Source organism: Panthera pardus, unplaced genomic scaffold, assembly GCF_024362965.1.
Source record: "Panthera pardus isolate Hobbes unplaced genomic scaffold, ASM2436296v1 HiC_scaffold_3, whole genome shotgun sequence".
NCBI lineage: Eukaryota > Metazoa > Chordata > Mammalia > Carnivora > Felidae > Panthera > Panthera pardus.
Genome location: NW_026526876.1, coordinates 14,423,073 through 14,450,803, shown reverse-complemented (window position 1 = coordinate 14,450,803; position 27,731 = coordinate 14,423,073). Strand labels below are relative to the sequence as shown.

The 27,731-nt window shown below is 65.3% G+C and overlaps 1 protein-coding gene across 3 annotated transcripts in view; it reads left to right on the top strand.

The window, feature by feature from the left end:
• The window catches only part of BAIAP2 (BAR/IMD domain containing adaptor protein 2), a 62,938-nt gene that overhangs the window by 24,335 nt on the left and 10,872 nt on the right, over positions 1–27,731 (top strand). For all 3 annotated transcript variants that reach the window (XM_019465964.2, XM_019465968.2, XM_019465967.2), the window contains exons 4-8: positions 14,172–14,233; positions 15,007–15,078; positions 15,641–15,778; positions 24,890–25,042; positions 27,429–27,644. In XM_019465964.2, the coding sequence (XP_019321509.1) occupies positions 14,172–14,233; positions 15,007–15,078; positions 15,641–15,778; positions 24,890–25,042; positions 27,429–27,644 (641 nt within the window). The remainder of the gene's footprint in view (positions 1–14,171; positions 14,234–15,006; positions 15,079–15,640; positions 15,779–24,889; positions 25,043–27,428; positions 27,645–27,731) is intronic.

The window sequence follows — 27,731 nt, the reverse complement described above, 5'->3', positions numbered from 1 at the left end:
GCTGTGGGCTTTGGTGCTGCTTCTCGGCCCCGCCCTCACAGCCGGCTTTTGTCAGGCTTGGCTTCAGGCTCAGAGGGCCCAGAGGCACGGGTGCCTGTTCCTGAGTGCGGTGTGGCTGGAATGCAGGGCCCAGCAGAGGGGAATGCCCTTGACTCTGTGACCCCAGGGACTTGGAGACTATGGCTGGAGGGCTTCTGTTGGCAGAGGTCATTCTGAGACGCTGCCCTGGGCCGCCCACCTGCGCGGGCCCCTGTTCTCTCAGTGAGCGTCGCCGCCCCTCCCGCGGCCCCTGCACCTGTCCAAGGAGGGCCTCTCTCAGGCACGTGACTACGCTGAGTCTGACGTGCCACCTGCTGTCAGACCCCGACAGTAGAAAGTGCCCTTGCTAAACCCTCCCACCACTTGCAGGCCTCAGCCAGACCCATCTCACACCCAAGGGGCCTGACTCCGAGCCCCCACGCCACCCGTCCCAGCCTGGAATAGGACCCCTTCCCAGCCGGTGACACCAAGGCTCCCCCAACAGCACGTGGAGGTGGGGGCGCCCCTAGACAGAGGCAGTCGCTGGACCCCAAAGATAAGGCCGCTCTTTCCCGCTCTTCCTTGGCCGAGTGGACCTGCCAGGGCTTGACACACAGATCTCTGTGGACTCCCCGTCCTGCCCGTGGTCACTAAGGCTCGAAGCCAGCCCGGGAGCTGTCGTGGGTTGTGTCCGCTCGGCCCAGTGTGGCAGCCGAGGCCTCGGGACTGAACACAGCAGGGCCGGGACGGTGTGGGGTCCCCCTCAGGGCCCCTGGGCCAACTAAGCAGCTCTCCTGCCCGGGCCTCCAGAGTAGCAGCTTAGCCCGCCCTCACGGGAGTGGTGTGGGCCAGATCGGCCCTCATCAGGAGACGTCGGTAAATGTTAGCTGGACTGCCGTGTCCCCTGGGGCAGGAAGGCCAACGGGGGACGGCAGTCTCGGCTGGATCTCGTCCTGAGGACGGGCTGGGGACCGCCGGGCCCGTCGCCTGGTTTCCAGGGTCCCTGCTTGGAAGGCGGGAAGTGGAGCCTGCGGCCGGACTTCTGCGCTGACGTGGGGCTGGGCACAGCCTGTCGGGACCTGGCCCGGGGCCTCTGCTGGCAGCTTGTTCCTGCTCTGAGAGGGAGCGTCCGACCTGTCCCGCATCCCGGCATTTGGCAGGAGGCTTGCCGGGGCCCGGTACACCCCACCCTCCCCTGCAGTGGCACGCCCAGGCCGGCCCTGGGGCCCAGAGCTTCCCCACTATGGCCAGCGTAGCTGCAAGGTCCCCGGCCCGTGACCCCACCCTGTCACCCCCGAATCGAGGCGCGGCAGGCAGACTGCACTGTGCCTGGTATGGTGGCAGTGCCCCGCTGAGAGTGTCCGAGGAGAGCAGCCCCTCCCTTTCCCTCGAGCGGCGGCCGGTGTCCACGTGGCGGCCCAGGGCTGGCGCAGGAGGAGGGTAGGCATGTCACAGGCAGTGTGACGCTCTGACCGTGGCGACCTGGTACTCCAGTGACCGGTCCTCTCCGAGTGACCTCTGTCCCTGCTTCTGTCTTGCGAGAGTTCGAGCAAGTTGGTGCTTAGGAACCTGTCCCGGCAGAGCCGATGTCCACTTGGACAGTTAGCCAGGGAGCGCGATGGGCAGGTTCCTGGAAAGTCGCGCCCGGTGGAGGGTCCTCGGTGGCACTTGGGAAGGAGCCGAGCAGCAGCACCTCCCCGCAGCTGGGGGCACAGACTCACGTTGCTCCGGGCCAGGGCCGGGGCCTGTGTGGCTGCAGGGCCCCGCTCTGCCTACTCCTGACGAGGTCCAGGTGGCCCCCTGTCGCCCAGTGTCGGGGTTTGCTCCCTCCGTGACTTTGGTCACTGGCATCTCCTTTGGGTAGGAACGTAGGCAGAAACCCCCGCTGTGTTCACACCGAGTGTCTCCTGGCAAAGTCATACCAGGCAGAGTGAAAGACGAGGCTGGTGGGCGGTGAGCCTGCCGGAGACGCGCCCTGGTGGACGCGTGAGGTGGGGGGAGGGGAGCGCGCGGGGATACTGTCCCCTCTGCCTCCCCGCAGGGGCTGCGTCTCCCTGTGCTCACACCATGGGGTCCCCGGGGGAGAAGGGGTCAGATGGAGTCGGTGCCCCTGCCAAGCCCCGTGCCCAGCTCCGCGCCACCCGGGGTTCACACGCTCGTGTGCTGCAGTCTCGGCAGGCACCTTGAGGCGGCACCCCTGCCATCCTGGACAGATGTCCTAGGGACCCCAGTGCCCACCGTGTGCCCGTGGGACACACCTGAGGACCGTGTCCGAGCACAGATTTATTTGGCAGCAGGAGGCCGGGGGCGGGCTTGAGACTCTAAGATCCGAACAGACTCCCAGGTGCGGCTGATGCCAGCCCAGGATCTGACCCGGAACAGGTCCGGTTGGGGGCGCATAGGGCGGGGGCCGAGTGTGGTTGGCCTCACCTCTGCCGTGAAGGGCCGGTGCCCAGGCGTGGACGGTTGACGCGGCACCGACACTAAAGGGCCCCGCGCTCTCACTGTGCCTCAGAAGAGCGCATCGGTGAGGATCGCCGGCTGCTGTCATCGCCATGGCAACACAGCCATCGATTTTTCTCCTGGTACCCCCCCCACCCCCCAAATCAGCCGCTTTCCATTTCTGCCTTTTTTGTGGGCGGGAGAAGAACCCGCTTCTCCCAGGGAGGAGCTGGTGGCTTCGAGGCCAGTGGAGAGGGTGGTGTTGGCAGCTCCTCCCGGGGGCAGGGTCCCCTTGGCGACGTCTGAGCGCCGCGTCCGGTGGCCCTGACGGTGCAACGCCTCCTCAGCCCCTGTGCTGTCTTCCCCTTAAGAGAGCTCTATATTTGTGCCTTGTTCAGGCATATGCTAATTAGCTCTTGGAGGCGCCTTCCGCTCTGGAAGCCACCAGAATAATTGAGCATTATGGATATTTGGTTCAGAAGGTTCCAGAAGGTGGTGTGCGTTCACAGCCAAGTTTGAGCAGCTGACCCCTTGGCTCTGGGCCCCTCCCGAAATGACAGACACCAGAGACGTGAGCTCTCGGTGGCCTCTAGTGACCACAGGGGACGCCGTGATCTCCGAGCAGCACCGGAGCAGCCCTCCCACCAGGTCCGTCCAGCTCCAGGAAAACCAGAGGGAGCTCACGTCCCTCCTGTGTGCCCTCTGGCACCGTCTGGGGCTCTGAGGACTCGCCTGGTGCGGGGCTCTGCCGGGAGGAGGCAGAGAGCATTGGCGAATCCCGAATCCCGCTCCACCACGGTGCGCACAGCGCCCCAGGCTGCAGAGTCCTCGCCGGGTGGGTCTCTGCTCTGCTCCTCCAGGGCTGGATGCCGAGTAGCAGAGCCCTAGCAGGGTTGGGGCTCCTGGCAGGCCTGTGGCTGCCGTGGTCTTCCCCTGGGCTCTGGGTCCCAGACCCCCAGGAGAGACTGGCTGAATCACAGGTTCCACAGGGTTCCACTGGCGTGCCGGTCGAATAACAAACACTCCCTTCTCCCGAGGGCTCCCACCCTGAGGGCGCACCACAGCCCTTGCCCTCACCCCTCCCTGGCCTCAGGCTCCCTCAGGCCCCTCCAGTGAGGCCCTGGTGGCTCTGGCCTGACCAGACCTCTCCTGATCAGAGCGCGTACTCCTGCAGTCGTGTCTCGGGGTCCCTCTGGCTTCACATGACACCTGTGCTCATCAGCATGGCCTCGGATGGCACCACATTCTGCTCCGGATCCTACCTGGGCCACCCCGACCCCTGCCTTGAAGAGTCCTGGTGGCTGTGTCCCTAGGGTCCTGGAAGGGCCTTGGCTCTGAGGGCACAGCCTATAGCCCTGGGGCCTTCCTGCCTTTCCAACATGGTCACATCCAGTTCTGCCAGGGCGTGGTGCCCCCCCTACCCCCCCCCCCCCCCTCAACAGGACTTAACTGCTGGGAGGGAGGAACATCAACCACTTGAGCTTGGGGCGGGGGAAGGGCCGGGCGGGTGGCACACGTCTGCTCCCAGACCTTGTCTGGCCGGCCTCCTGTACCCTGGGAGGGGGTGGCGAGTGTGTGCAGGACCCTCCCCAGCACCAGTCCTAGCTGCTCCTGGGGCTCTGTCCGGGCTTAGTCTAGCTGGGGCTGGTGTCACAGGCTTGACTGTTCCCTGGTGCAGGTGAGCAGGTATGGGATTTGAGTAGAGGGCTTGGGGCAGCCACAGGGAGACTCTCAGAGGAGATGGGGCCCGACTCGGGCCCCCGGTGACCCAGGGCTCACATGTGAGGACCCTTCACCATGGGATGTCCCCCTCCTAGAAGCTGAGTGCTTCCTGTGAGCACCCAGCCTGGTCTGAGTGCTGATCTTCCCTAAGGGCCAGTGGGCCAGGCACCTGGTCTCGTCGTCGTCCCCACCCAGTCACGGCGCTGCTGAAGACACCCCCTGTCTTGTGGCGTCAGCTCCCCTGGCTCCTGCCGACACCACTCCTTTGTGGGTGGCTGCCCCTCACACAGCTCCTCGCGTCCACAGGGCCCTGTGAAGTTTGTAGCAGCCGGGATCAGAGACCGGAGACCAGACCGGCGGCCAGTCCCCACTGTGGGAAAGGCTCGGGCAGGCCAGCAAGGAAGATGTCTGGTGCTCGGGACCCCCACCCAGGCCTGACTTTGTCACTGAGGGGGAAGGGTGGCAGGGGTGGGAGGTTAGGGGGCGCCTGTGGTGCCCACCCCTTGACCCTGAGGGGGTGGCGGCTTCCCGCAGGCGAAGGCCTGGTTCCACAGGGAGACTGAGTGTTGTCCCCCTGCTGGGGCTTTTCCCGTCTCTTTCCCTATTTCCTTAACTGTTCCAACCACCACCATCCTGCCTAAGCAGGGAGGGGTGTGTGTGGAGGGGCTGCTGGTACCGAGGCAGTGCTGTGCCCACGTTCCTCATGGTCATTGTCGCTGTTGCTGACGGAGTCCATCGATTGCCCAGCCCGGTCCCCCTGATCGTGAGATGCACGGCCCTACTGATTTAATCACAACACCGGGTACACACATCCGTGCTTGTTAACTGTGAGAAAATTAGTTCAGCCCGGGAAAGGCTGTCCTGGAGCCCTTCCCCCACAGACTCCTTCTCTGTGAGGGTCGGTCACCCCGTAGGTGGCCCTCCCTGGTGAGCACCCCCTGCTCTGTAGACAGGCCACCCAGCAGAAGCTGGTCTCTGCCCCTGGGGCTCAGTCCCGCTGTGTGTGGCAGTGGGTTTTAGAGGCCCGGTGGGTGTCTGATCCTCTCCCCCCTCCCCCAAGTCAGGCCGCAGCCAGCCTGTGCCTCAGAGATTGAAGCTGCCTTCCTTGAGTTTCCTCAGAAAGTTAAAAATGGAACTGTCTTAACGATCCAGTAATCACACCGCTGGATATCTACCCAAAGAATACAAGAAACACTAATTCGAAGGGATTCGTGCACTCGGTGTTCAATGCGTTATCAGCGATAGCCAGGCTACGGGAGAAGCCCCAGTGTCCATCGATAGACGAACAGATGAAGGAAACGTGTATATACAATGGGATATTACTCAGCCATAAAAAAGAATGAGATCCTGGCATTTGCCACGGCGTGGATGGAGCTAGAGAGTATGATACCGAGTGAAATAAGCCAGTCGGAGAAAGACAGATACCATATGGTTTCACTGATATGTGGGATTTAACAAAAAACAGATGAACAAAGGGGAAAAAAGAGACAAATCAGGAGCCAGACTCTTAACTGCAGAGAGCACACCGATGGTTACCCCAGGGAGGTGGCGGACGGGGTGGGGGGGGAGGGGACCGGTGATGGGTGGTGAGGGGCGCACCTGTCATGGCGAGCAGCGGAGGGAATTGCGTCACCGTATGGTACGCCTGAAGCTGTCACGCTGGGTGATAACCGAGTGGGATTAAGATAAAGACAGAAACTGCCCTCCTGGGCCATCTCCACCGGAGGTCCCCAGCTTCCTCCCCGTTTCTTGGGTCAGGTTTTACGAGCGTCCCCACCTCCAGACCTGTCAGTTTGGAGGTGATGCTGACCTGGCCCTCCACGGGGCACCCAGCCCTGTCCCCTGGTGGCAGGCTTGCTCCCTTTCACCATGGGGTCGGCACGGGCCACTGTCTGGCTTTGCGGGAGCCATCCCCCAGCCGCCTCCTCGGGCCTGTGGAGCGCTGGCAGAAATTGTTCTTTTTTAAGCCTCAATGGGGTGTTAACTCATCCTTGTGAAATGGCGTCCTCACTCCTTGGGGATTAGGAACCGGCGGGAGGGCCCCGGAGGGGCTCTCAGCGGACTCTGGCGCCCGCCCCGGCCTTGCATGCATGAGCGAGCCCCGGGCCCCCTCCCCAGCCTGTGTTTGTTGCAATCTGCCAGATTCACGCTGCCGTTCAGCTCCTTGTCATTTGAGGATTTTAAGAACACTTCGTATCTTCTGCAAAAAAGAAAAGAAACAAAAACCCAGCCGGAATCTTTACAAACGTCCGTGTCGTGAAAGCGTGGGGGGCTCCCATGGATCCAAAGACCCCAGTGCCCAAGGAGGAAGACGCAACTCTGGGCACCGGTCCACGCTCCTTCCTGGAACCTGTCTCCAAGCCCGGTTAGGACACTGGGTTCCGAGCGCTTGAAGCAGCCTTTGGATACACAGAGCGCTGAGTCCCCGAGAGAAACCAGAGCCAGCCAGAGCTTAGCGTGCGGTCCCAGGCGGGGACAAGTTCTGGATGCACTCTGCGCGCTGTCCTGTGGAGAGTCTGTGTCGGTGGTGGCTCTCCTCACGGGGGCAGGGGTGTGCTGCCGTGGCACCGGGCCCTGTTCTCAGCATGCAGGCTGGGGCCACGTCCCGACGCTTGCTGCTGAATCCCAAGCGGTTCTGCAGAAGGGGTATGTGCGTGCGTGCGTGTGCATACGCGTCAGGAGCAGAGAGTTAAAGCAAACACGGCCAAACGTCGAGCACGCGGGGACCTGGGTGGTGGCGAACTGGTATTTGCGTTGTTACTCTTGCAGTCTTCTGAAGGTCTGGGAGATGCGGCTGAGGGAGCGTGTGTTGTGCTCTAAGCCACGGAAGAAGGGACTCTGAAGCCGTGGCTCGTGGCTCTTCTGATCTACCAGCGGCTCCCACTGTGTTTACCCAGGGCCGTCAGGGGAAACTTCTGGGTGCGGCTGTAGAACCTGCCTCTGACGTGCCCCCGGGCCTCCTCCCGGCCCACAGAGGAGTCCTGGGTGCCGGCCATCGCTGCTGTAGGGGCCTGGCCGGTGCTGCCGCTTCCCACAGGAGGCGGCTCTGCGCCTGTGCTGGTCCTGGGGTCCGAGAAGCTGCGGGACAGGTGTCCCTGCTGCCGGCTGCCAGCCCTGGCTGTGGCCTCTGTGCCACGTGGTGGCCACCAGGATCCTTGGAACCCCGAGGCCGGGTCCCCGTCTGCTGCCAGCCCCGCTGACTTTCTTGGCCTTCTGTGGGCGTGCCAAGCAGCCCCGCCGTCCTGGCGGCCTCCGGGAGGGGGCACAGGTGCCACGCCGAGGGCCTCTGTTAGTTGTCTCACCTGGAGCAGGTGCTCACTGCAGTCATGGGGCCCCGGCCGCAGAGGATGAAGGTGTGAGCAGCGGCCCCAGGCTGGGAGCGGCCTCCTCTACCGGGTGATGGTTCTCGTGTCAGCATACCAGCCTGCAACTTGTAGAGTTCGTACTTTTAAAAACTCGGGTACACGTAATTTTCTTAGTTTTCTGCAATCTTTTCTCTTTTCCCAAAGAGCCCCGCTTGGGGAAACCTTTGAAGGTTTCCCGGGTTCCGCGATGTCACCGGTGTGGTCCTGTGTCCCCGGACGTGTATGAAGCCGCTGGCCGAGTCCCGCTCGGTGTGGTTTGGGCGGCCCACGCCTCCGTGCTGTCGCTCTGGAGGTTCCGAGAGCATCCTGGGAGGCTGATTCTTCTGTCATCTGCTCGCGGGACACGGCCGCGCACCAGCAGGGCACTCCTTCCCGTGTCCTGTCCTCACCTCGAGTGCCAGGGCCCTCTCGGGAGCCCTAGTCCTGCTCTCGTGCCGCACATCTGCCCAGCCTGGCTGTCCTCCCTGGTGAGGGCCCGTCAGCTGGACCTCCCGCGTGTTCAGCCGCGCACTGCTGGGTCCCTCTGGGCTCCCCCTGGGCTGCTGCGGCCTCTCGCTCCTGCCTTTTTCGCTCCTTGGTGGCTGGCACCTGACACTGTGTGGGGCCGCCCAGGCCCCCGGTGCCGAGGTTCTTGCCGGGGCCCGTGCAGAGTCGTGGAGGTCCGGCAGAAGTTCTGGAGCGCGGGGTGAAACGCGTGGTAACAGTAGCGACTGGGTTCTGGCGTTCCCTGCGCTCGCCATCCTGCTGGGCGGCCGGCGGTGGCAGGGGCTTCCCCAAGGACAGCCTCCGCCCTCCCCTGCCCTCCTGCGCGGCTCTGGCCTGCTGGAGGCTCAGCTCCCGTTAGGATGCGCGGCTTCGTCGGTAGCGTCCCTGCTTCACGTTCCCAGCCGCTGGCGCCAGTCCGGAGCAGGGCCGCCGGCGCGGGCTCCCTCTGGGGTCCCGAGCCCCCGGCCCCCACAAGTGGCGGCTCTGGCTGCTGGAGCCCGGCTCTGCTTGTCTCCGCCGGTCGGGGGGCAGTCGTGCTACCGCGGATGGGAAAACCTCAGCGTGTGTCGTGAACGCCAGCGGTGTGTCGGCGGAGTTCGGGGCTGTCGGGGCGAGGGCGGAGCGTCACGGCCGCGCTGCTGGCACCTGCCCCGGGCGGTGGCCTCCACGTGTCCGGCCTGAGGAACGACAAGCCTTCGATCCCCGCGCCGGGGCAGCGTTCCCCCGCGAGAGGCCTGAGGGGTTGACACGCCGCAGCTGGATGAAGCTCAGCGAAGAAGCCACGGGGGGCGGCGTCCACGCGTCCGACTCCTCTTACGTGCCACGTCCCGGCAGGGAGATCCGTAAGGACAAGAGGACCGATGCTTGTCGGCGGCTGGAGGGGAGGGAGTGTGTGGGGACAGAATTGCCTCTGCGGGGATGGTCTCTTCTGGAGTTCGGGGTGATGGTCACTCAACGCAACGAATATACTTAACGCAGCTGCCTCTCGGGGGCTCACAGGCCCGGGCTCCCGCACCGTGTCCTCGTTGGGGGCCGGGTCCCGGGGGCTCAGGGCCCTGGCCCAGTGTCCTTATTGGGGGCCGGGTCCCCACTGCAAGGCTGGAGAGTCTCTTGTGTCCCTGTCACCCCAGGGCTGGGCCAGCACCCTGCGGTTCCAGGGCCCCCGGCCCATCTTCGGTGACACGTGGACCTGCCTACAAGATGCCCAGGCTCCCGGGTCACGGTTGGTCACGCCTGTCCCGCCGCCGTCCACACGAGAGTTAGCCACAGGAGACAAAACCGGCTTGAGTCCAGCCAAACATCCCCTGCACGTCCCCCCCCCCCCCCCACGGTGGGCTGTGCTGTCTCGTGTGCGTGCACCTGCGTGTGTTCGTGTGTGCCTTGTGTGTGCACGTGCCTGTGCACGCATGTTTTCCTGTGCACGCACGCACACGTGTGGATGTGCTGGCTGTCCCCCCGGGGGAGGGGCGTTGCTGTGGGTACCGAGCTCCACTCTTCACCTGAAGGCGTCTGAGGTCCCTGAAAAGACTTGACGTGTTCGAACTCCGAGCCGAGGGGGTTCAGCCAGAGGCGACTCACTGCTCAGCTGGCTGTGTGACCAGCAAGGCAAACACTTGGTGTGAGGGCTGCAGAGGGCGCGGCTTCCCCTCAGACACCTTTGGTCCCGTATGAAGCGTGGCCCCCGTGTGTGGCTCGCCCCTTCTCTTGTCCTTGCTCCTGAAGGCCCTCGCCCCTTCCTCGCTCCAGACCCTCCTCCCCACCTGGGACTCCTTGAGCCAACGTGGCCCCTCCGCTCCAAGCCGGCCACCAGGCTCCAGGCTTTGCTGACTCACTGGCCCCGGGTGTGGCCCGGCCGCCCTCCCCCCTCCCGTTGCGCCTGGGGCGTGGTCACCTGCCGCCTGCCACCCCTTCTGTTGACGCTTTGGAGCCCTGGCGGTTCGTCAGGCAGTGGTGCTCGGTGCTGAGCTGTCCCACTCTTCCACTGTTTGCTCTGGCAAGGTTGGGTCGGAGCTGCTATTTTAAACCCGGTTTTTCGAGTTTGGGACTCACCTGTGCTGTGAACCCAGGACATGGCTTCCCAGGGCCCCATGCGCCTACACAGAGGAGTCCACGGGAAGGTCTGCAGCCGCCTCTTTCCTGGGCAGCGGGTCCCGGAAGGGTGTCCCCACCCCATGCTGTCCTTCGCACATGGGAGATGGCGTGGAGGGAGTCGCGGAACCCCAAAATCAGACCCAGCTCCTGCGAGGGGGGCTCTAGGGACCCGCACCAGCTTGCCTTCTGGGACCTGGTAAGGGGACAGGTGAGCATTAGTGCTGACACCTCAGGTTTGGGCTCCTCCTGGCAGGGGTGAGGCTGCCCTGCAGCCAGCTTGGGGCCGGCAGCGCCCCAGGGGCCCAGTGGCTGGTGGGGCTGTTCACCAACCCCCCCCCCCCCCCGCCCCCGCCCCGTTCCTGCAGCTGCGTGTACAATGCAGTTTAAAAATTGACTGTGTGGGCTGGTTTGTGCAGCCACGGGCCTGCAGCTCAGAGCCGTGTGTGCACTGGCTGCGTGTTCCCCAGCGTGTGCACCGGCAGCTCGGCCACGGGCCCCGGGGCGCCTCTGAGTGTGTCTGCAGCGGGGCGCACAGCAGGAGCCCCCCAAGGGCTGCAGGTGTTTTCGGCCTCGGGCGTTCACCGTGGTGCTTACTGCTGTCAGTTGTTCGTGAGCTGGTGCGCAGGCTCTCCGGGAAATACGTGCTTTCAACGTGACCTTGACGTTGACTTCTGATTCCAGGGTCTAGAGCTTGGCCGATGCCGTGGACGCCGCCCTAGGCAGGAGACTTTGCTGGACCATGTGAGAACGTGGACAGGCTGCTTGCCACGTGTCTTCCTTCCGGACTTGATGCCCCTCCAGGGGGCTGTGGGGGCAGAGGAGTGTGGGTGAGGGCGGTGCCCGCAGGCTGGGTCTGGGGGCTCTCCCCATGCCCCCCAGACCTCGTGCTGTGTGGGTGCTGCGCCCCTTGGCCTCCGTTTAACCAAGTCCCAGATGCCCGCAGCCAGAGAGCCCAAAGGTGTGTCCGAGGGCCCCAACCCTCGGGAAGACCCCTGCGTCACAAAGAAAATCCTAGGTGTTTTCCCGATCTTCGGGCGAGGGGCGTTCTGGGAAACTTCCAGAAGGATGCAAAGCACAAAGAAGCAGAACGAATGTGGGGCTGCCCCTCTGGGGTCCTGGACTGCCTCTGAGCACCCGGGGGCCGGGCCCGTGGATCTGGGTTTGGGACACGTCCCCTCCACGCACACCAGATCGGGTGTGCACGGACGGAGGGCGATGCCCAGGTGCCGGTGGGGCCGCGGGTCTGCACTAGGCAGGTGGCGGCAGCCTGGCCTCCTCCGCGGGGCTGCCCTGGCTGGGGCCCGTGCGCTCCTGTTCATCCCAGTGGCTTTCCTCCGGCCAGCGCTGGGGACCCGGGCCTTCACGTCACCTTCCGTCTCCTGTGGCTCTTGGCCTATTCCCTAGCACGTCAGACTCCCAGGGTCAGGATTGGGTGGGAGTAGTGTCTCGACCTCTCCTGCAGGGGTGAGTCAGCTCAGCCCCTCGGCATGCGGTCAGCCATTGGCCGCGTGGGGTCACAGCTCCGACCTGACCATAGGAAGCCTCGGTGGAGGCAGGGCCTTCTCCCCAGGGCCGCCCCTCCCTGCCCTGCCACGTCCCACAGCACCCTCAGGCCCGAGGTCAGACCAGGAATGGGAGTAACTTGAGGACCTCTGGGTCCTGCCGGGCATGGCCCATGCCGTGGCTCTGGTGCTGGCGTCTGTGGTGGTGCCAGCACGCCGTGGCACTTGTCGCGTCGAATTAGGTGGTTTGTGTACTGGGAGCTTCTGGGGTCTGCCTCCATTGCCTCCCAGCTTGTGGGTCCTAAAGACGACCCGGTGGGACACAGCCCTGGTCTGGGGGCCACGTGCTCACAGCCCAGCCACTGAGATTCCTGTGTCCGTGGGGCCGTGGCAGCATGCAGGTCTGAGGCCGAGGCTCACACACACCCTCTCTCACTGGCACACACACGCCAGGGCCGTGGCAGTGGCCCTTCCGGGGGCAAGGGTGCCCCTCCTCCGTCCCAGGCCTCCCACAGGCCAGGCCCCAGACTGGCAGGCATGAAGGGGTCTCTGTACCCGTTGGGCTCAGTGTTGGGTGAGGAAGAGGGCTGGGTCAGCCTTGCAGGGCCTACGGTGGGACAGCGGGGGTCCCGGCTGCCGGATGAGTCAGTCAGCAGAAGTCTGCGTGTCTGGGGCCGAGCGGGCATCTGGGGACGCATCCAGTGGCCCTGAGAATCGGGGTGAGTGAGCTCAGGCCGAGGCTCAGGGCCCCGCAGGGTGGGGTCCCACTCGCTCGAGCCGAGCCTGGCAGTCTGTGCCGAACAGCAGGTCTGTCTGTACGGCTCCTGGTCCCAGCCAGTGCTCAGCGTGCCCTGTGGCCCTCAGGCCAGGATGGTGTCAGCGGCCCGTGGAGCAGCCAGTGAGCAGGAAAAGCGGGTCTCCCCGGAACCCCGCTGTGCTTCTGGGAGGGAAGGCGACCCCGGTGAGGCCGTCCGTGCGTCCAGTGGGCAGCACGACCCCGTTGAGGCTTCTCACAGAGGCCACGGGAACCGCTTTCCGCTTCTGTCCGGCCTTGCTGGGGGCCAGGGTTCCCCTCGTGACTGCCCCCCGAAAGGATCCTCTGGGTCACGTGACCCCGGGGGTCTCAGGCACAAGCACAGAGGGCTCGCTGGTGTGGGCGGCACCTCAGGGACGGGGTTTGTCGGAAGTGCCCACCCTCGAGGGCAGAGCGGGCCCCCTGCTCCATCGTGTCCACAGCACGGGGACGGTGTTTGCTCCACGAGTGGCCTCCAGGGGAGGACCAGCCGCTCAGGTGAATGCAGCCTGGCTGCCCGTTCCAGCTCTCCCCTCTGCCCTAGGTGGGGGTCCTTCGTGCCAGTGCTGGGGGGCAGCTGGGCAGCCCTGAGGGTCTTGGGAGGGAGGTGCCACTGAATGGTCTCCGGCCTAGAGCTTGTGTCCTGTGGGCACTGACTTGGGGGCGGGTTTTGGGGCTCTGTTGACCCTGGTTGTGTCTTGAGCTGCACGGCGTCCCTCCCTCCATGGCCACAGCCTGGAACGCTCAGGGCTGTGCCCCTGTCGGTCACAGTGACCACGCCTCAGGATGGAGCTGTGTGGAACCTTCAGGAGCTTTGGGAGAAGGGAGCGCTCGGCTGAGCTCCCTGTCCCCAGAGGCCTGTCTCCTTCCCCTTCGTGGAGCTGCGCGGGCCGAGTGGGGTGTTGGAGGCGCCTCGCGGCCGATCGTCTGCTACCGAGAGAGAGAGAGTTTGGGGTATGGGCTGATATCAGGTCACCCAGAAACCTGCAGAGCCCCGGCATGTGCCCTGCCTGCAGGTGGAGTGAGCCGTGTCCTTGACACGCAGGCTGGAGACAGCCTCTGGGTGACGGCCTGCGCCTTTGTGCTGCCACGTTCAGTTTCCTCGTGTGTCTCTGGAGACGGGCCCAGGACACGTCAGTGTCCCTGAAGCGTCGCTGCTCCAGAAAAGGTGTTTGGAGAGCTGTGCCACATGCTCCGATTGTCCCCAGAGGCCCTCGTGAGGTCAGCCAGGCCTGTGCACCTCGCATACCTCCTCGGGCGCCCTCCCCTCTGGGGCCTGCAGCCAGGTCTCGTGTTTGCCCCAAGTAACGCAGACGTTTGTTGGCCCTGGTGGCAGCTGGGCCCAGAGTAGGCGGGGGGCAGTTGTTGGGGGCTGTGTGTGAGAGCGAGATGCGGGATGAGAGCCGCGTGTGCTCGGGGCTCGCTCGTGGGCTTGAGGCGGCCTGTTTCTCTGTCGTGAACCTGGGCTCAGTGCCGACGCTTGGGGACTGTGACCCCTCAAAGTCACCCGGGGATTGTGTGCTCGAGGCCTGGCCTCCCTTGTCATTCTAGAATCTTCTGTCTCACTTCGCTGGCGCCATCAGGAGACACGGTGCCCTCCCTCCTGCCCCTGGCGCACTTCTGCCTGTGGGCCCAGGCGCCTGCGCCCGCCTCCGGCACCCTGGTCCCCTGCCACGAGAGGGGTGCGGGGCGGAGGGCCCGTCCCGCAGAGTGCTTAACTTTGCTCCCTTCTCTGCCTTCCTGCCTTTCCAGGAGACGTTCTCTTTCAGATGGCTGAAGTCCACAGGCAGATTCAAAATCAGTTGGAAGAAATGGTGAGACCCCCAGGGTGGGAGGGTCAAGGGCAGGAGGGCAGGTGGGCAGACGGGCAAGGGCAGGCAGGCAGGCCAGTCAGAGGTGAGGGGAGAGCCGGCTGTGCACCATGGCCACACGTCCACCTGGGGACCTTGCATAGTGGCCGCGCTCAGAAAGATGCAGATGTGCTTTAGGCCCAGGACAGGAAGTCACATGCTGGGGAGGAGGCTCGCTGTGGGGAGCAAGTACATACAGAAGGACACGGGGGCACAGGGCCCAAGTCAGACAGGATCCCACAGGGGCCAGGTGGGGACACAACGCATGACGGGCCTGGGGAGCAACATGCTCCCAGGTCATACGGGCCCAGCCAGGACCCAGCGGGTCTAAAGCGAGGGGTCACTCAGGCCTTTCCCGGTTTGCATTCAGGCCCGTGGCTCACGTCAGCGCGAGTAACTCCCCAGAGCAGGCAGGGACAGCAGGGAGCTGTTTCTGTCCCCCCCACCCCCCACTGGGAGCGGAGTCCCGAGGCCATCAAAGACCAGAATGGTCTGACATCCTGACCTCTGTTCAGCTGTCGGTCCTGGAGCCTCCCGGCTCCTCTGGGCCCACCTGTCTGTGCAGGGCCACCGGCTGAGGGATGAGACGGGCCCCTTTCCCCTCGGGGTGGCCAGTGTCCCGGGTGCTGCGGTGGCCGTCCGCCTCTCCCGGGCTCCCTGCCCCCTTCCCTGCCTGCCTCCTGCCCCGGCCTGCGCCTCGTGTGGTGCTGACGGCCGTGTGTTCTGTCCGTCCGCAGCTGAAGTCTTTCCACAACGAGCTGCTCACACAGCTGGAGCAGAAGGTGGAACTGGACTCCAGGTACCTGAGTGTAAGTAGCTCTGCCCACGCCGGTCGGGTCACCCGCGCCGGACCCCCGCCCCCGTGCACAGGCTGCCGGCTCGCTGGGGGCTGGCCTTCCAGCAGGGTCCCCGCGGGCCTCCGTGGCCCGGTGGGCGGGGGGTGGGGGGTGGACGCCTGCCTGTCCTGCTGCCCCCCCCCCCCCCCCCAGCTCACTGCTTTGGGGAAGGACAGTGGCACGGTGTTGCCAGCCCGCGGAGCCTGCACAGACTCCCCGACCTGCCGTAATTTCACCGTCGTCCCCCCCGATGGTGCCCGTGCTGGCATCACCCTCCGCCGCGGCTGTGGGGCCTTATGTGCCGGGCTCTGGTGGGTGTGTGACAGGACTTCACGCTCTGGCTCTCGGCGGCACAGGAGGGGACGAGGCGAGACCCGGTTTTCATCTCTGGGAGCAGAGGGCCCCCGAGGCCCTGGCCTCGCTCTCCCCTCTCGGCCCGCCGTCCCTCGGTGCTGGGGTGGCGGCCGCCCTGCGGAGAGCGGGAAGGGCCGGCCACTCACGGGTCCCCGCTCTGTGCTGTGTGCTTGGACCGCAGGCTGCGTTGAAGAAATACCAGACGGAGCAAAGGAGCAGGGGCGATGCGCTGGACAAGTGCCAGGCCGAGCTGAAGAAGCTTCGCAAGAAGAGCCAAGGCAGCAAGAACCCGCAGAAGTACTCGGACAAGGAGCTGCAGGTAGGGCCCGGCCGGTGCCGCGGCGGCCTCCGTGGGTTCGGGGCAGCGAGCGCCGCCCGTCCTGGAGCCGGCACGCGGCCCCCGCCCTGCTCCCGCCTCCTCCGCGGGGCACCGGAAGGCTGGCCACCAAAGGAGCAGAGACCCCGGGGACAGCTTCCTGCCCCGTTCCTCTGGACTGTGCCTCGGAGGCAGACCCCAGACTGGCAGTCTAATCAGCCTGTGGCCGCCCGGCCCCAGGACTGGGCCCGGAGCCCTCACGGGCAGACGCCGGCCGGTCAAGCGTCTCAGCGGCCCCGCCGCGAGAGGCAGATGGCACGGGAGGGGCCGGCGCTGGTGCGGCTTCCCTCACTGTTGTGCCCGGCCCGGCAGGCGTCGTGTCCTGAGCAGGGCTAGGATTTAGGACAGCACGGCCCGTGACGGGCACGGGCCCAATACACCTGATTGGCCGGAACCCCCCGGCCAGTTGACACAGATCAGGCCCAGAATACCCAACCCCCGAGGTCACACGACTCGGATAAGGAGGAGACAAAACAGGAAACCGCAGGAGAACCTGTCCCAGCTGCTTCAGGGGAAGCACCGCGGGGACGGGCATGAGCCCCTCACCTCCCGGGGCCCCACCCTTCGTGTCAGCCGTCAAATCGGCACCCCGGAGGTGCGCCGCGCCCCTGCTCTGGGGCTCCTGTGTGCGCCCACGGGGCCTTGGCCGCAGGCGGGAACTGACTGGTGGGCCGTGGGGCACGCGGGGCACGCGCCCTCCCTGCGCCTGGTGCCGACGAGAGGCCCACCTGCTCCCCGACGCGGTCCCGCCTGGCGGGGAGCACGGACCGGGCGACGGCGGGGCAGAGCCGTCGCCCTGTGTGCGAAGCGGCGCAGCCCCGTGAGGGAGGGGAGGCCCCTGTCGCAGGGCAGCGGCGGGGACAGCCCTCCTGCTGCTCTCAGCGCGCCTTTCCCGCCTTTCCCGTCTCGGGCTTGCCCGTAGCCCGTCACTGACCTGTAGGGCTGCCACCTGAGACCGTCTGGCTGGGTCCCTTGCAGCCCAGCCCTGTCGGGGGCCAGTATGAGGCTGAGGGGTAGAGAAAGCCTGAGGCCATCTGGCCGGGGGCGGGGGCGGGGGACCGGGAGCCTGCGCGCCCCTCTCCTCGCGGCCCTTTTTCCTTTTGGGTTAGTTGAGAAGTGATTCACGCGCGGAGCCGCCGCCGCACGTGGACGGTGAGGCGGTGTTGAGCGTATCCGCACAGCCGTCCCCACCCCCCGTTTTAGAGCATTTCCGGCACCCCAGAAACGAAGCCCTGCCCGTCAGCAGTTGTCCCCTCCCCCAGCCAGCCAGCAGTCAGGTCTGGGCGTCTCGCGGGAACGGGGTCACCCGGGTGTGGCCTTCTGCACGTGGCCTCTTGCGGTCGACGCAAGGCTGTCGGAGCCCGTCCGTGCTGTGGCCTGTGCTGCGCTCCCCTGTCCGGCCCTCGTGGAGGCTCTGAGCCCCGGAGGTCCTCCAAGGGTCTGCAGCACGAGGGTAGAGGGAGGGTGTGTCAGCGCCTGGGTGGTGGGAGGCGGGGGGTGGGTTACGCTCCACAGGGAGCCTGGGGGCACCGACCACCCCCTCCCCCCCCCCCTCCCTGGGGAGGAACCCGGCTGTGCGCTGAGCCTGTTTGGGTTGGTTTTTGCCTGGGGGCTGAGGTCCTGGCCCGCACAGGGAAAGGGCCCATGACTTTTCCCACCAGGATGAGTGAGACACCCCCCCACCCCCTTCTGCTCTCTCTGCCTCCGTTTTCCAGGGCGCCTGCCCCACGCACCCTGTGTTCCGAGGACCAGCTCAAGGGGCTGGGTGCTGTGGTCAGGCCAGGCTGCCGTTCACAGCACCCCCAACCAGGACACCAGGAGTTCTGCCTGGGGGGATGTCAAGGCCACAGACTCACTTACTTGCTCCCAGCACTTAATTCCTGTGTTCACAGTTCGCGGGGGGCTTTAGAGATTGTCCCCAACCCCCAACCCTAAGGAAGAGCTGGGGGAGGCAGGTGTGGGGGTGGGAGTCTGACCTGTTGGGCCCTTGGGCCTTCGTCCTTGAGCTGACAGGAGATGGTCAATGACCCCAGGGAAGGGGGGTGACCTGGGTTCCAAACACAGATGAGGCCTTTTTTTCCCTGCTCCTTTGGAGACTGTTTTGCTCCCAGGAGGCTCTCCTGTCCGCAGGACCCCTCACCAGGAGGCCCGGCCCTATGCAGCCCGCTGGGCAGCATGTGCAGGTGCAGGCAGGTTCTGCACCCCGGGACTCACACGGGGGGCCCTCCCGGGGGGCCCTCCCGGGGGTCCTCAAGCTGCACCAAAGCCCCTGTCCTGACAGCTTCCTCTCGGCAGAGCAGGGGGCTCCAGTGAGTGATTGCAGGTGTGGGTCTGCTCAGTGCTGCGGAGAGGGGGGTGGTCTGTCCTGAGCCTTGATTGCTGGGATCCCCTGGCTGCCGCTGAACCCCCAGCCCCCACGTCCTCCTTCCCCGACTTGAGCTTCGTGTTTGCAGAAACCCTCGGCCAGGGAGAGCAGTGAGGCTGCTCGCCAGGCAGGGGCCCGACCTTCGGAGCCCTTGGCAGGCAGTTCTGTGCCCTCCAGGGAGGCCGACTGGCCCAGGAAGGGCCCCCACACGCTCTGTCCTACCCCGAGGCCTCTGGGCCCGTGGCCAGGCTGGCGGCCCGAGCTGCACCAATGACAGGCCGTGCAGGAGCGGTGGTCACTGCCTGTGGAGTGGGGGAAGGTAGGGTTGCGGAAGACGGAGAGCGTCCGTCTGTCCGTCAGGGGCAGGTTCCCTGTGAGTGGGACTGGGTCAGAGCCGGCCCTTTTCAGGAACTGCTGGTAATTGAGACTGTGTTTTGGGATTTCCACGAAGAGAACTGATTTAATTATAGGTCAGGCCACAGGCGCTCGCAGACATTTGGGGCACTAAGTAGGACGAGGGCTCCATCTGGAAGCGGGGAAGGTGCTGGTGCTGTGCTCACGGCCAAGGCCACTGCCCAGACCTCCCGGCACCCGCGGAAGTGCCCGTCTGTGTGAAGGGGGCCGGAGGGCACGTGGCTGGTGAAGGGCGCGCTGTGGCGGCAGGCCTCATGCAGCCACCCTGAGTCTCTGGCCTTCCGGGCCTCAGCTGCTGTGTCCCCTCCCAGGCAGGCAGGTGTGAGTGGCTACACCATGGCCTGTGTCGGGGCCCTCAGAGCTTCTGGGTGATTCTGAAGGACAGCCGGTCCCGCTGGCCATCTGGTGGTCCCAAGGGCTTCCGAGTGAGGGTCTGGGAGGCTGGTATGAAGTGTCGTACTTTTGTCCCTGCAAACCCCGTAGGGCCAGGGTCAAGATCTCTCCTGTTTCTACCATTTGTCTCTAGCCGCAGCCCTGCTCTGACTAGAACATGACCGAACGAACACCCTCCAAGGGGTGTCGTGACTGGTAGAAAATCCGGGGACGCGTGGTGGGCTGTGGTGGGCTGGGGGCCACAGACAAGCAGTGTGTCCTTCCCAACCTGTATGCGGGCTCCGTACTCGGAGGGACGGGCTGCCAAGACCCCAGGCAGTGTCAGGGCCCCCAAGGCAGAGGTGAGCGCCCGGGAAGAGAGAACTGGAGACAGAGTGGCGGACCCCTGCGCAGGGTCACCCGCGTGTGGGCCAGAGCTGCGGCCAGAGCACAGGGGGCCGTGGGCAGCCTCGTCCTTGGAGCCCCTGATCTGGGCAGCGTCCGGCTTTTGAGGAGGGCAGAAGGGGCTGGGGGCTGCAGGGAGCGCCGGCCGGATCCCCCTCCTGTGCGATGCGGCTGTGGGAGGAGCAGTGGCTGAGGCCCGGCTGGCCAGTTGTGCTGGAGGAGAGCAGGCCTACCTCGGGAGCCCGTGGGGCAGGCTTTCCTTGGGGCCCCCGGTCACTTTGCTCCCCCGCTCACTGGGTTCGCGTGTTCTGGGAGGCACACACATCTAGATCTCAGTCTGGGAAAGGGGGAGATTTGTTCTATTTAAAGGGATGTGTAATTAACAAAGCAAAAACAAAATAACCATAATTTAGATCTTCAAAAAAGATAATGGCAGAGACTGGTCCGTTAAGATGTGGCGTTTGACGCCCTGCTGGTGGTTCAGGACCTTTATGGGTCTCTTGCTCTCACTTTTAAAAATCTCTTCAACACCAAAGGCAGCCTGTGGACGAAACCGCTGGCCTCCGCGGTGCAGGCGTTTTCCTTCCTTGGAGGTAAATCGGGGGCCCTCGCCGGGGGAAAAACCAGTGTGGGAAACAGAGACCGTGTTCCCCTGTCAGGGCTTACATGTCCAGAGGTGCAGGGGCTCAGGGTCCCCGGGACAGGCCAGCTGGGGAAGGACAGTCTGTTCCTTTGAACTTGTTGGGCCACTTCAGGCCCCACACCTCTCCCGTGGCTGCCCACTCACCCCCAGTTCTCCCGATGGAGCCGCACAGGGGCTATGGCCTCGATGGCACCGGGAGTGATTCGGAGCACCTGCGGCCGTCAGAGCTGGAGGGCACCTTGGAGAGCAGTGTTGGGCACATGCCCCCGCCATTTCACACCCCGGAATGTCTGTGTTCGGAACGTGAACAGCAGGGAGCATTGGTCTTAATGACGTGCATTGTAATAAATTCTTAATAATCTTTAAACAACACGCTCTGTTTGAACGTACATAGCACGTCACTTCGACGTGTCATCGCTGCGGGAAACGTTGGTGAGGTACGTCACGTCCTTTTCCTGTTGAGTCCGTGAACTCGGGTGTGGACTTTGAGCTGTAGAGCCTCGGTGGCTGCGGGAGGCAAGGGCTCCCCTGTTGGGAAGTGCCAACAGGAGTGACGGGGTTCGGCCCCTTCGCTTCCCACGTGGGGAAGCCAGGACCCAGAGGGCTTTGCAGCCGAGTAGGGTGACCCGGCAGAGCCGGTGCTGGAGCCCAATCTGACCTGCAGGCCCGCGGGCGGAGCTCCCACCAGACCTGGAGAGTGTGGGTCCCCGAGTGCTGGCCACGCAAGGCCATGGCTCAGGTTTGCCGAGACCCGTCCCCTTGGGTCTCCGGGACAGGCTGATCTGTGGGCCCTAAGCCTTTGTCAGAGCATCTGGCCTACTGGTGTGGACATAAGTGGCCCCACGCTCCCTCCTGGGCCTCTGGGCACACGGGACGCTGGGCATGGGGGTGCCGTGGGCATGTCGTGTGCTGGGGCAGGCACGAGCAGCTGGGGTCTGATGACAGCAGTGAGCCCTTTCGCCAGAAAACGGGAACCCCCGGGGCTCAGGGAGCCCTTCCCCCCACGGGCCTGTGGGCACGACGGTGTGGTGGCCTCAGCCCTGAGTCTCGCTCTGAGCTCTCTCGTCGAAATGAAACTTTAAGGGTCCAGCCGTGGCCCAGCAGATTGAGGCTGGTTGAGGCTTTGTCCGCTGGCCTGTGGCGCCAGGTCCATCAGCCTGGAGAAGGGGCGCAGGCCAGCTCAGCGAGCCCCAGGGCGCCGCTGGCTGCGGCCAGCGGGTCCCCCGTCACTGAACGCATCGCGGGCGTCCGATTTTTGCTGTCCCTTCCCTGAATATCACGGCCGATCGGGTTCCTTCTGGTCTCCTGGGAGTAGTAGTTGCCGGCAGTGACAGCTGAGGGCCAAGAATTCCACTCTCATTCATGAGCCGTGGGGACCGACAGGGGCAGAGTCAGGTGTTTGAGAAACGTGGGAAAGCCACAGCGCGGCCATGTCGGAGGAGGTAAAGGGAGCCGTTTGTTCTTGAGGGCCCCTCCCCCACCTCTGAGTCACCGCCCGCTTTGGAGAGGAGACATATGTTCTGATCACTTTTGTCTTCTCGGATTACAGGGCTGTTCAGCCCAGGGTGACTAAATGGGAGCATTCTGTGGTCTTAAATGCTTTCAGCTGGGTGTTTCTATAGCACTGTCACCATAGCACCGCCAAGCCGGGAGCAGGAGAGGCGGGAGTAGAGAGCCGGCCACAGCACCCACCTGCCCGCCTGCCCACGGCAGGGACAGGCTCAGGGCCATTTCCATCAGCCTGTTGCTAAGTCGTCAGAAGTGTGGGGCCAGGCCGAGTTCTGTCCTCCACCGGGCGAGCCAGAGCGGCCTGGACCCTGTGGGTGGGGCGCCCTCCGCTCTTCCCCCACCCCTGGGGTGGGGGGGGGAGGGGGAGGGGAAGGTCCTTACTTGCCCACATTTCCAGGGTCTGCCCCCGGGAAGTTGTGGTCTCTCTCCGCAAGGGGCAGCATCCTGGGAAAGGAGAGCTGGCTGTCATTCCTGGAAGGAAGAGGCAGTCCTGTGTCCCCACTGACCGGGAATCTGCCCTGGGGCAGCCGGACAGCCCAGGGGCCCCGTGGTGGTGTAGCTCAGGAGGCTGTCCCGCCTGCTCCCCAGGACACGTGGTCCCCGGGGGTGATGGCGCCCCCCGGGCAGTGCTCTCCACCTCAGTCCCGCTCCCCCTGAGGCCTGCGCTGCCCCTGGCTGTTCACGGGGCTTGATGGAATAAATGGAAATCTTAAAAATAACCCCCCACTCCCTCCCCCCCACGGGAGGCCACCAGACCCCGATAATGGGGCCAGCGCCCTGCACCGCACAGGCCCGGCGCTCGTGGAGAACACTGCTGTGAAAGAGGTACCACAGCCTAAAAACCCAGAAACCATCTGCAGGTGGGACAGCTGGCTCGAGGGGCCGCGGTTCGGAAGGAGCTGTCCTCAGCTGCGTGCTCAGGGCGAGCGGACCCAGGGGGCCCCGCGTCCCGGTTTCCGCGCTGTCCTGTGCTAACCGTTCACGGTGGCCCCTCTTTTTCTTCAGAGTCCCCGCTGGATGACAGCTGGCATGGAGGCCGGCACTCTGGGCAGCCTCCCCTTGGGCCTCCCTTCACGAGGCTGCGTGCCGAACTCCGTGCACTAGCTGTCACCGGGCGTGGGCCTCCACGTGCCTGGCTCACCCCCAGCCCACCGGCCTTGAAGGCCTGGCCGCTGCTGAGTTGGTGGGGACGCTAGAGCGGCCCCAGGGAGAGCAGGAGGTGGGGGCACGAGGGAGGTGGATTGGGGGTTTTCCTGGGGGGTTAAACCCTGATCTCCTCCTGGAACCTTGCAGAAACTTCTCCTGAGGCTGCCCCCTTATGCAGCTCTCGGGCACTGGGCTGAGTCCCTGTGTGTGGAGTCGAGGAAGGGCTTGTGGGCTAGTGGAAGCCGGTAGGGTCACGGCAGCGTCCCTGACAGGCCCTGGGGGAGTGTGCATGGGACCCTCCAGGCGACATGAGCACTGGGTGCAGGGGGACGGGCGCCTCCCCTCCCCTCCCCTCCCCTCCCGGTGCACACACCCTTCCAGCCCCTTCCATCCAGCGGGTGTTGTCTCCTGGGTCTCTGCCCCCGCCCCCCCTCACAGGCACCTCCCGGGGCCCCTAGGAGCGGGTGTGGGTGTGAGCGGTCCCCTTGGCAGGCACCCTCTTCCCGCAGTAGCCGGGTGGCGTCTGAGGAATGGCGCAGGGGGGCCTCGGCCGCCGTGTCCCCCACCCCCGGGGGCGCCACACACCTGGAAGCCTCCCGGAAGAGCCGCCATGCAGGGGAGGTCCCGCGGGAGCACGTTCCAGAACCGGAGGAGTCGTCCTGGGGCAGCCCTGAGGAACAGGGTGGAGGAGGGGAGAAGGGGGAGGAGGCGGCAGGGCTGGGGGAGCAGAGCAGCAAGCCCGCCAGGGGGGCCTCTTACCTGTGTTCAGACTTTTCTCCCAGGCTGGCAGGGGTTTGCCATCCCGGTCCCCTCCCCTTTCCGAAGGGAGCCCCTTCTCAGCTGCAGAAGTCCCTCCCAGCTCCCTTCCTCTGCTTCTCTGCTTACGGGGGGCGGGGTGGCCACGCTGCCACTCTGCAGGGGTCTCTGTAGCCCGGGGGTCTTTCCTGGAGCAGCCCCACCTCTGGCAAGAGCCATCCCAGGTCCCCTCAGTCCCACGGGCTGCAGAGCCCTGTGGCCATTTGGAGGGCTGAGGCCTACTCCTCAGGGCTGTGGCCTCCATGGGGCTGGGGGCGACGGGCTGCCCATTTTGAGGCCCATTTAAGCTGCCCTCGGCGTGGTGAGGTGGGTGGTCTGTGGGGCAGAGGGAGCAGGCCCCTGGGTTTCGGTGGCCCGGACGGGTAGGCCTTGTCGTGGGGCGTCGTGGCTCCCTCACGCTGGCCGAGCCACGCCCACAGGCCGGTCCTTGCCACCCCCCCACCCCCCCAGCTGAGCGAGGCTGGGAAGGGAGGCGGTGGCGGGAACAGCCTGTTCTGCTCACCTCCTCCGGTCGCCCACGTCAGCTCAGCACCGCCTACCCTCTCTGAGTCAGAGCCGGGCGGGGGAGGCGCCCCTGGAGGCCGGGGCTGGCCCCTACCAGAGGTGGGGCTGCTCCAGGAAAAACCCCTGGGCTGCAGAGACCCCTGCAGGGCAGCAGCGTGGCCGCGCCCCACCCCACCCCCGCCCCCCGGGAGCAGAGGAAGGGGGCTGGAAGGGACTTCTGCAGCCGAGAAGGGGCTCCCTTCGGAAAGAGCCCAGACCCCAGAGACCCCAACGCACTCACACCCTGGAGAGGGAGCTGCGAACCCTGGCGGTGTGCGTCTGGGTGCTCCTGCCTCCCTGTGACGGCTGCCTGCAGTCCTGAGGGTGCTTTGTTTCTGGAAGTTTCAAAAAAATCGGAACGTTCCCGTGTGCCCCAGCATCAAGCAGTGTCTCCTGCGTCCCCTGCCCACCCCCGCAGGGCCTGGGTGTCTCCTGTGCTCGCTGCCCACCTCTGCGGGGTTTGGGTGTGGATTAGTCATTCTTGTGCACACAGAGTGCCCGGTGCGCTTTCCCGCTCCACTGTCAGGGTGGCTTTAGATGCTCGGAATCAGCACCCACAGGCGGTGCCATGCTGCCACCGGGTCCCACCGTGTGATCCGCCAGCACGCCCCCCACGTGTATGGCTGCTGGGGCACTGAGGGGACAGGGGTCGGCGAGACACAAGCTCCTGGGGGACAGAGGTGCGGTGGGCTGGGGAGGCCCTGGTGTCACTTCTGTCCTCATCCTCTTGGCTCGAGTGAGCTGTGGCCAAACCCCAGCAGTGGGCCGGTGGGAGGTGCCTCCACCCCTAGCTGAGCCTGACCCTGTGCCGTCCCCCCACGCTCTCTCCTGTCCCCCCCAGTACATTGACGCCATCAGCAACAAGCAGGGCGAGCTGGAGAACTACGTGTCGGACGGCTACAAGACCGCGCTCACCGAGGAGAGAAGGAGGTTCTGCTTCCTGGTGGAGAAGCAGTGCGCCGTGGCCAAGAACTCCGCCGCCTACCACTCCAAGGTGGGGCTGCTCGCGGCGCAGGGGCAGGGTCCTCGTGGGCTCAAGTGGACCGGCTCCCTGGCAGACATCGGGGGCCTGTCCGCCCAGAGCTGTGATGACAGTAATTCTGTGCATTGAGGCTGCCCCCAGGGACACAGCGTTCTGGTCAGAAGATCCCCAGGGTAAACGCTGCAGACGTTTTGAGGCCTTTCTCAGAAACTGCCAGCTGCTCTTTTAGGGACAGTGGCACCAAAGGGTCTCCTCTGAGGAGGGCTAGGTCCTCGGGGAGGGCTACGGTGTGGGGAACTGCAGGCCAGCATTGCGCTGGGGGCTGGCGAGCCCCAGAGGCCACAGCCCCCCGCCCCCTGCACCCCCCCCAGGAACAGGCAGATTCAGAGGAGCCCCTGTTCATAGTCCTCAATTCAGAGCCGGGGTGGGAACATATCTGTCCACTGGAACATTCCAGAGCATTCCAAGAGCTCAACCGGTGTGGTGAGAAACCCCAGTTCACATCCTTTTCCCACAAAGGTGCCTGTGGGGCAGCAGGGTAAATGCACATTCACACACGTGTGCCGGATCTAAGCCCTGCCCTCTGGTCCCCGCGGCCTGGGCAGGGAGGAGGTAGACGCCCCCCTCTGCCTGCCCGGGCCTACGCCAGGGCCTGTGCGCAGGTGCAAGGCAAGTACGGCGAAGAGAGCCGCGTCCCCTGTGGGAGCTGGGAAGGCTCCCCGGGGCAGCCTCGCCAGCAGGCTTTCCAGAGCAGGGGGGCCACCCCGGCCTGACTCCAGGCTGCGCTGTGGCGGACGTGTGCGCCCTCTGGTGGCGGTCTGGCGGTGTGGCAGGTCAGGGAGAGCGCGGGGACGGAGGGCAGGAGAGCCACGGTCCCCGGGGAGCTGGACCCAGCCCTCCCTAGCGGGTTTAGAGAGGCACAGAGGTTGGGGTACCCGGGCAGGACCGCCCAGGCGCTTCCCAGTAGCAGGCCACCGGGCGCCTCCTACAGACAGAGCTGTTGTCACCGGTTGGGAGCCCCAGTTGGCCAGCCACCTTAGCTGTGGAGCCCTTCTGAGGGTCACGCTCAGCCATGCTGAGCCTGGGGTTGCCCCCATTGGTGCCAGGCCCCTGTTGGCCCGCCTTGTCACCGCCACCCAGAGCTGTCACCCGTTTATCTCGGCCGGGGTCCAGAAGCACTTTGGGCTTGTGGTGGTCCCACGCAGGAGCAGCCCCAGATGTGTGAGCCAACAGACAGCCGCGTTCAATCAAACTTTATTTATGAAACACCCGGCCAGCCCTCAGGCCTTGGCCCGCGGGTCCCTGGTTCAAACCAGCAGGCGATGGAGGGCAGGATCTGCTCACAGGGGCCATTTTCCAGCTTCCTCCAGCTTACCCCACAGACGCCCCCTCCCTCCCAGACACAGGCCAGAAGTGGGAGGGCGAGCAGGGAGAGGCAGTGACGACAGCTGCTCCGTAGGTCCCGGAGACAGCCATTGCCCTGAGCTGAGGAGCACTGCCCCCAGGAGCTCCAGGCTCTGCACGGGACTCAGGTTATGGCGTCGGCTGCGGGTCAGGTGGCCCATAGCGGCCACGGTGGCCTCCCGGCCCTGGACCTGCCCGTGTGTTAGGCACAAGGCCCCAGGTGGGCTACAGGGAGCCACAGGCTGCTGGCTGTCCCTCCCATGCTGGGACTCCTCACTACACCGTGGCTTCTCCATTCTTTGTTAGAGCCCTACATTTGTGGGGCTGGCGGGGCCCCGGGCACACCCCGGTGCACACCAAAGGGACGTCTGGGCTCTTGGGCCCCTGGGTGCGGGGGCAGGAACACCTAGCACCCCGCGTCTCCCAAGTGCCGCCGGACGGGACCCTGCCTTCCGCATCCTCCCCGTAGCCTGGCATGACTGCAGCTAGGCCCTGGCAGCTCTGTCCCTTTGCCATCACGGCTCCCGCCCTGTCCTTTTACCACCTGGTTTCTGGCCCTGGGGTACCCCGGGGTGACACTCTTCCCGGGACCTCACGGTTGCCCGTGAAGGCCCTGCCCATTTCGTGCCTGAGTGTGAGCCACCGTCCCTCTTTCTTTCTTTGGGGGTCCCTGCCCCGGTTGGACCTTGGTTTCATCTCAGCCCCAGCGGCCCCTTCAGCACACGGCTCACCGCAGCGTACCAGCCTCTTTCCCGGGTCGGGGTCAGGGACTCACAGGTGGCCCATCTGGCTGTGAGTCACCACCTGGTGAAGAGCGGCCCTTAGCCTTAGACAGGTGACCTCACCTGGGGTGGGACGCGTCGCCAGGGGGCTGCGTCCGAGGTGAGCGTGGCCCGGCGGGGCGCCCCCACCCCCCCCCCCGCCCCGCCCCCCGCGTGTGCCCAGCCACAAGCCTGCGGCCGGCCCTGACCCCTCCCCGCTTCCTCTGCTCCAGGGCAAGGAGCTGCTGGCACAGAAGCTGCCGCTGTGGCAACAGGCCTGCGCCGACCCCAACAAGATCCCAGAGCGCGCGGTGCAGCTGATGGCCAGCAGCAACGGCTCCGTCCTCCCCAGCGCCTTGTCGGCCTCCAAGTCCAGCCTGGTCATCTCAGACCCCATTCCGGGGGCCAAGCCTCTGCCGGTGCCCCCTGAGCTGGCCCCGTTCGTGGGGGTGAGTCCGCAGCTTCCCGCGAGCTTCCTGGGTGTGAGAAGACGGCCCCCGCCCCTTGCACCTGGGGCGCCCTCACCAGGGTGAGGG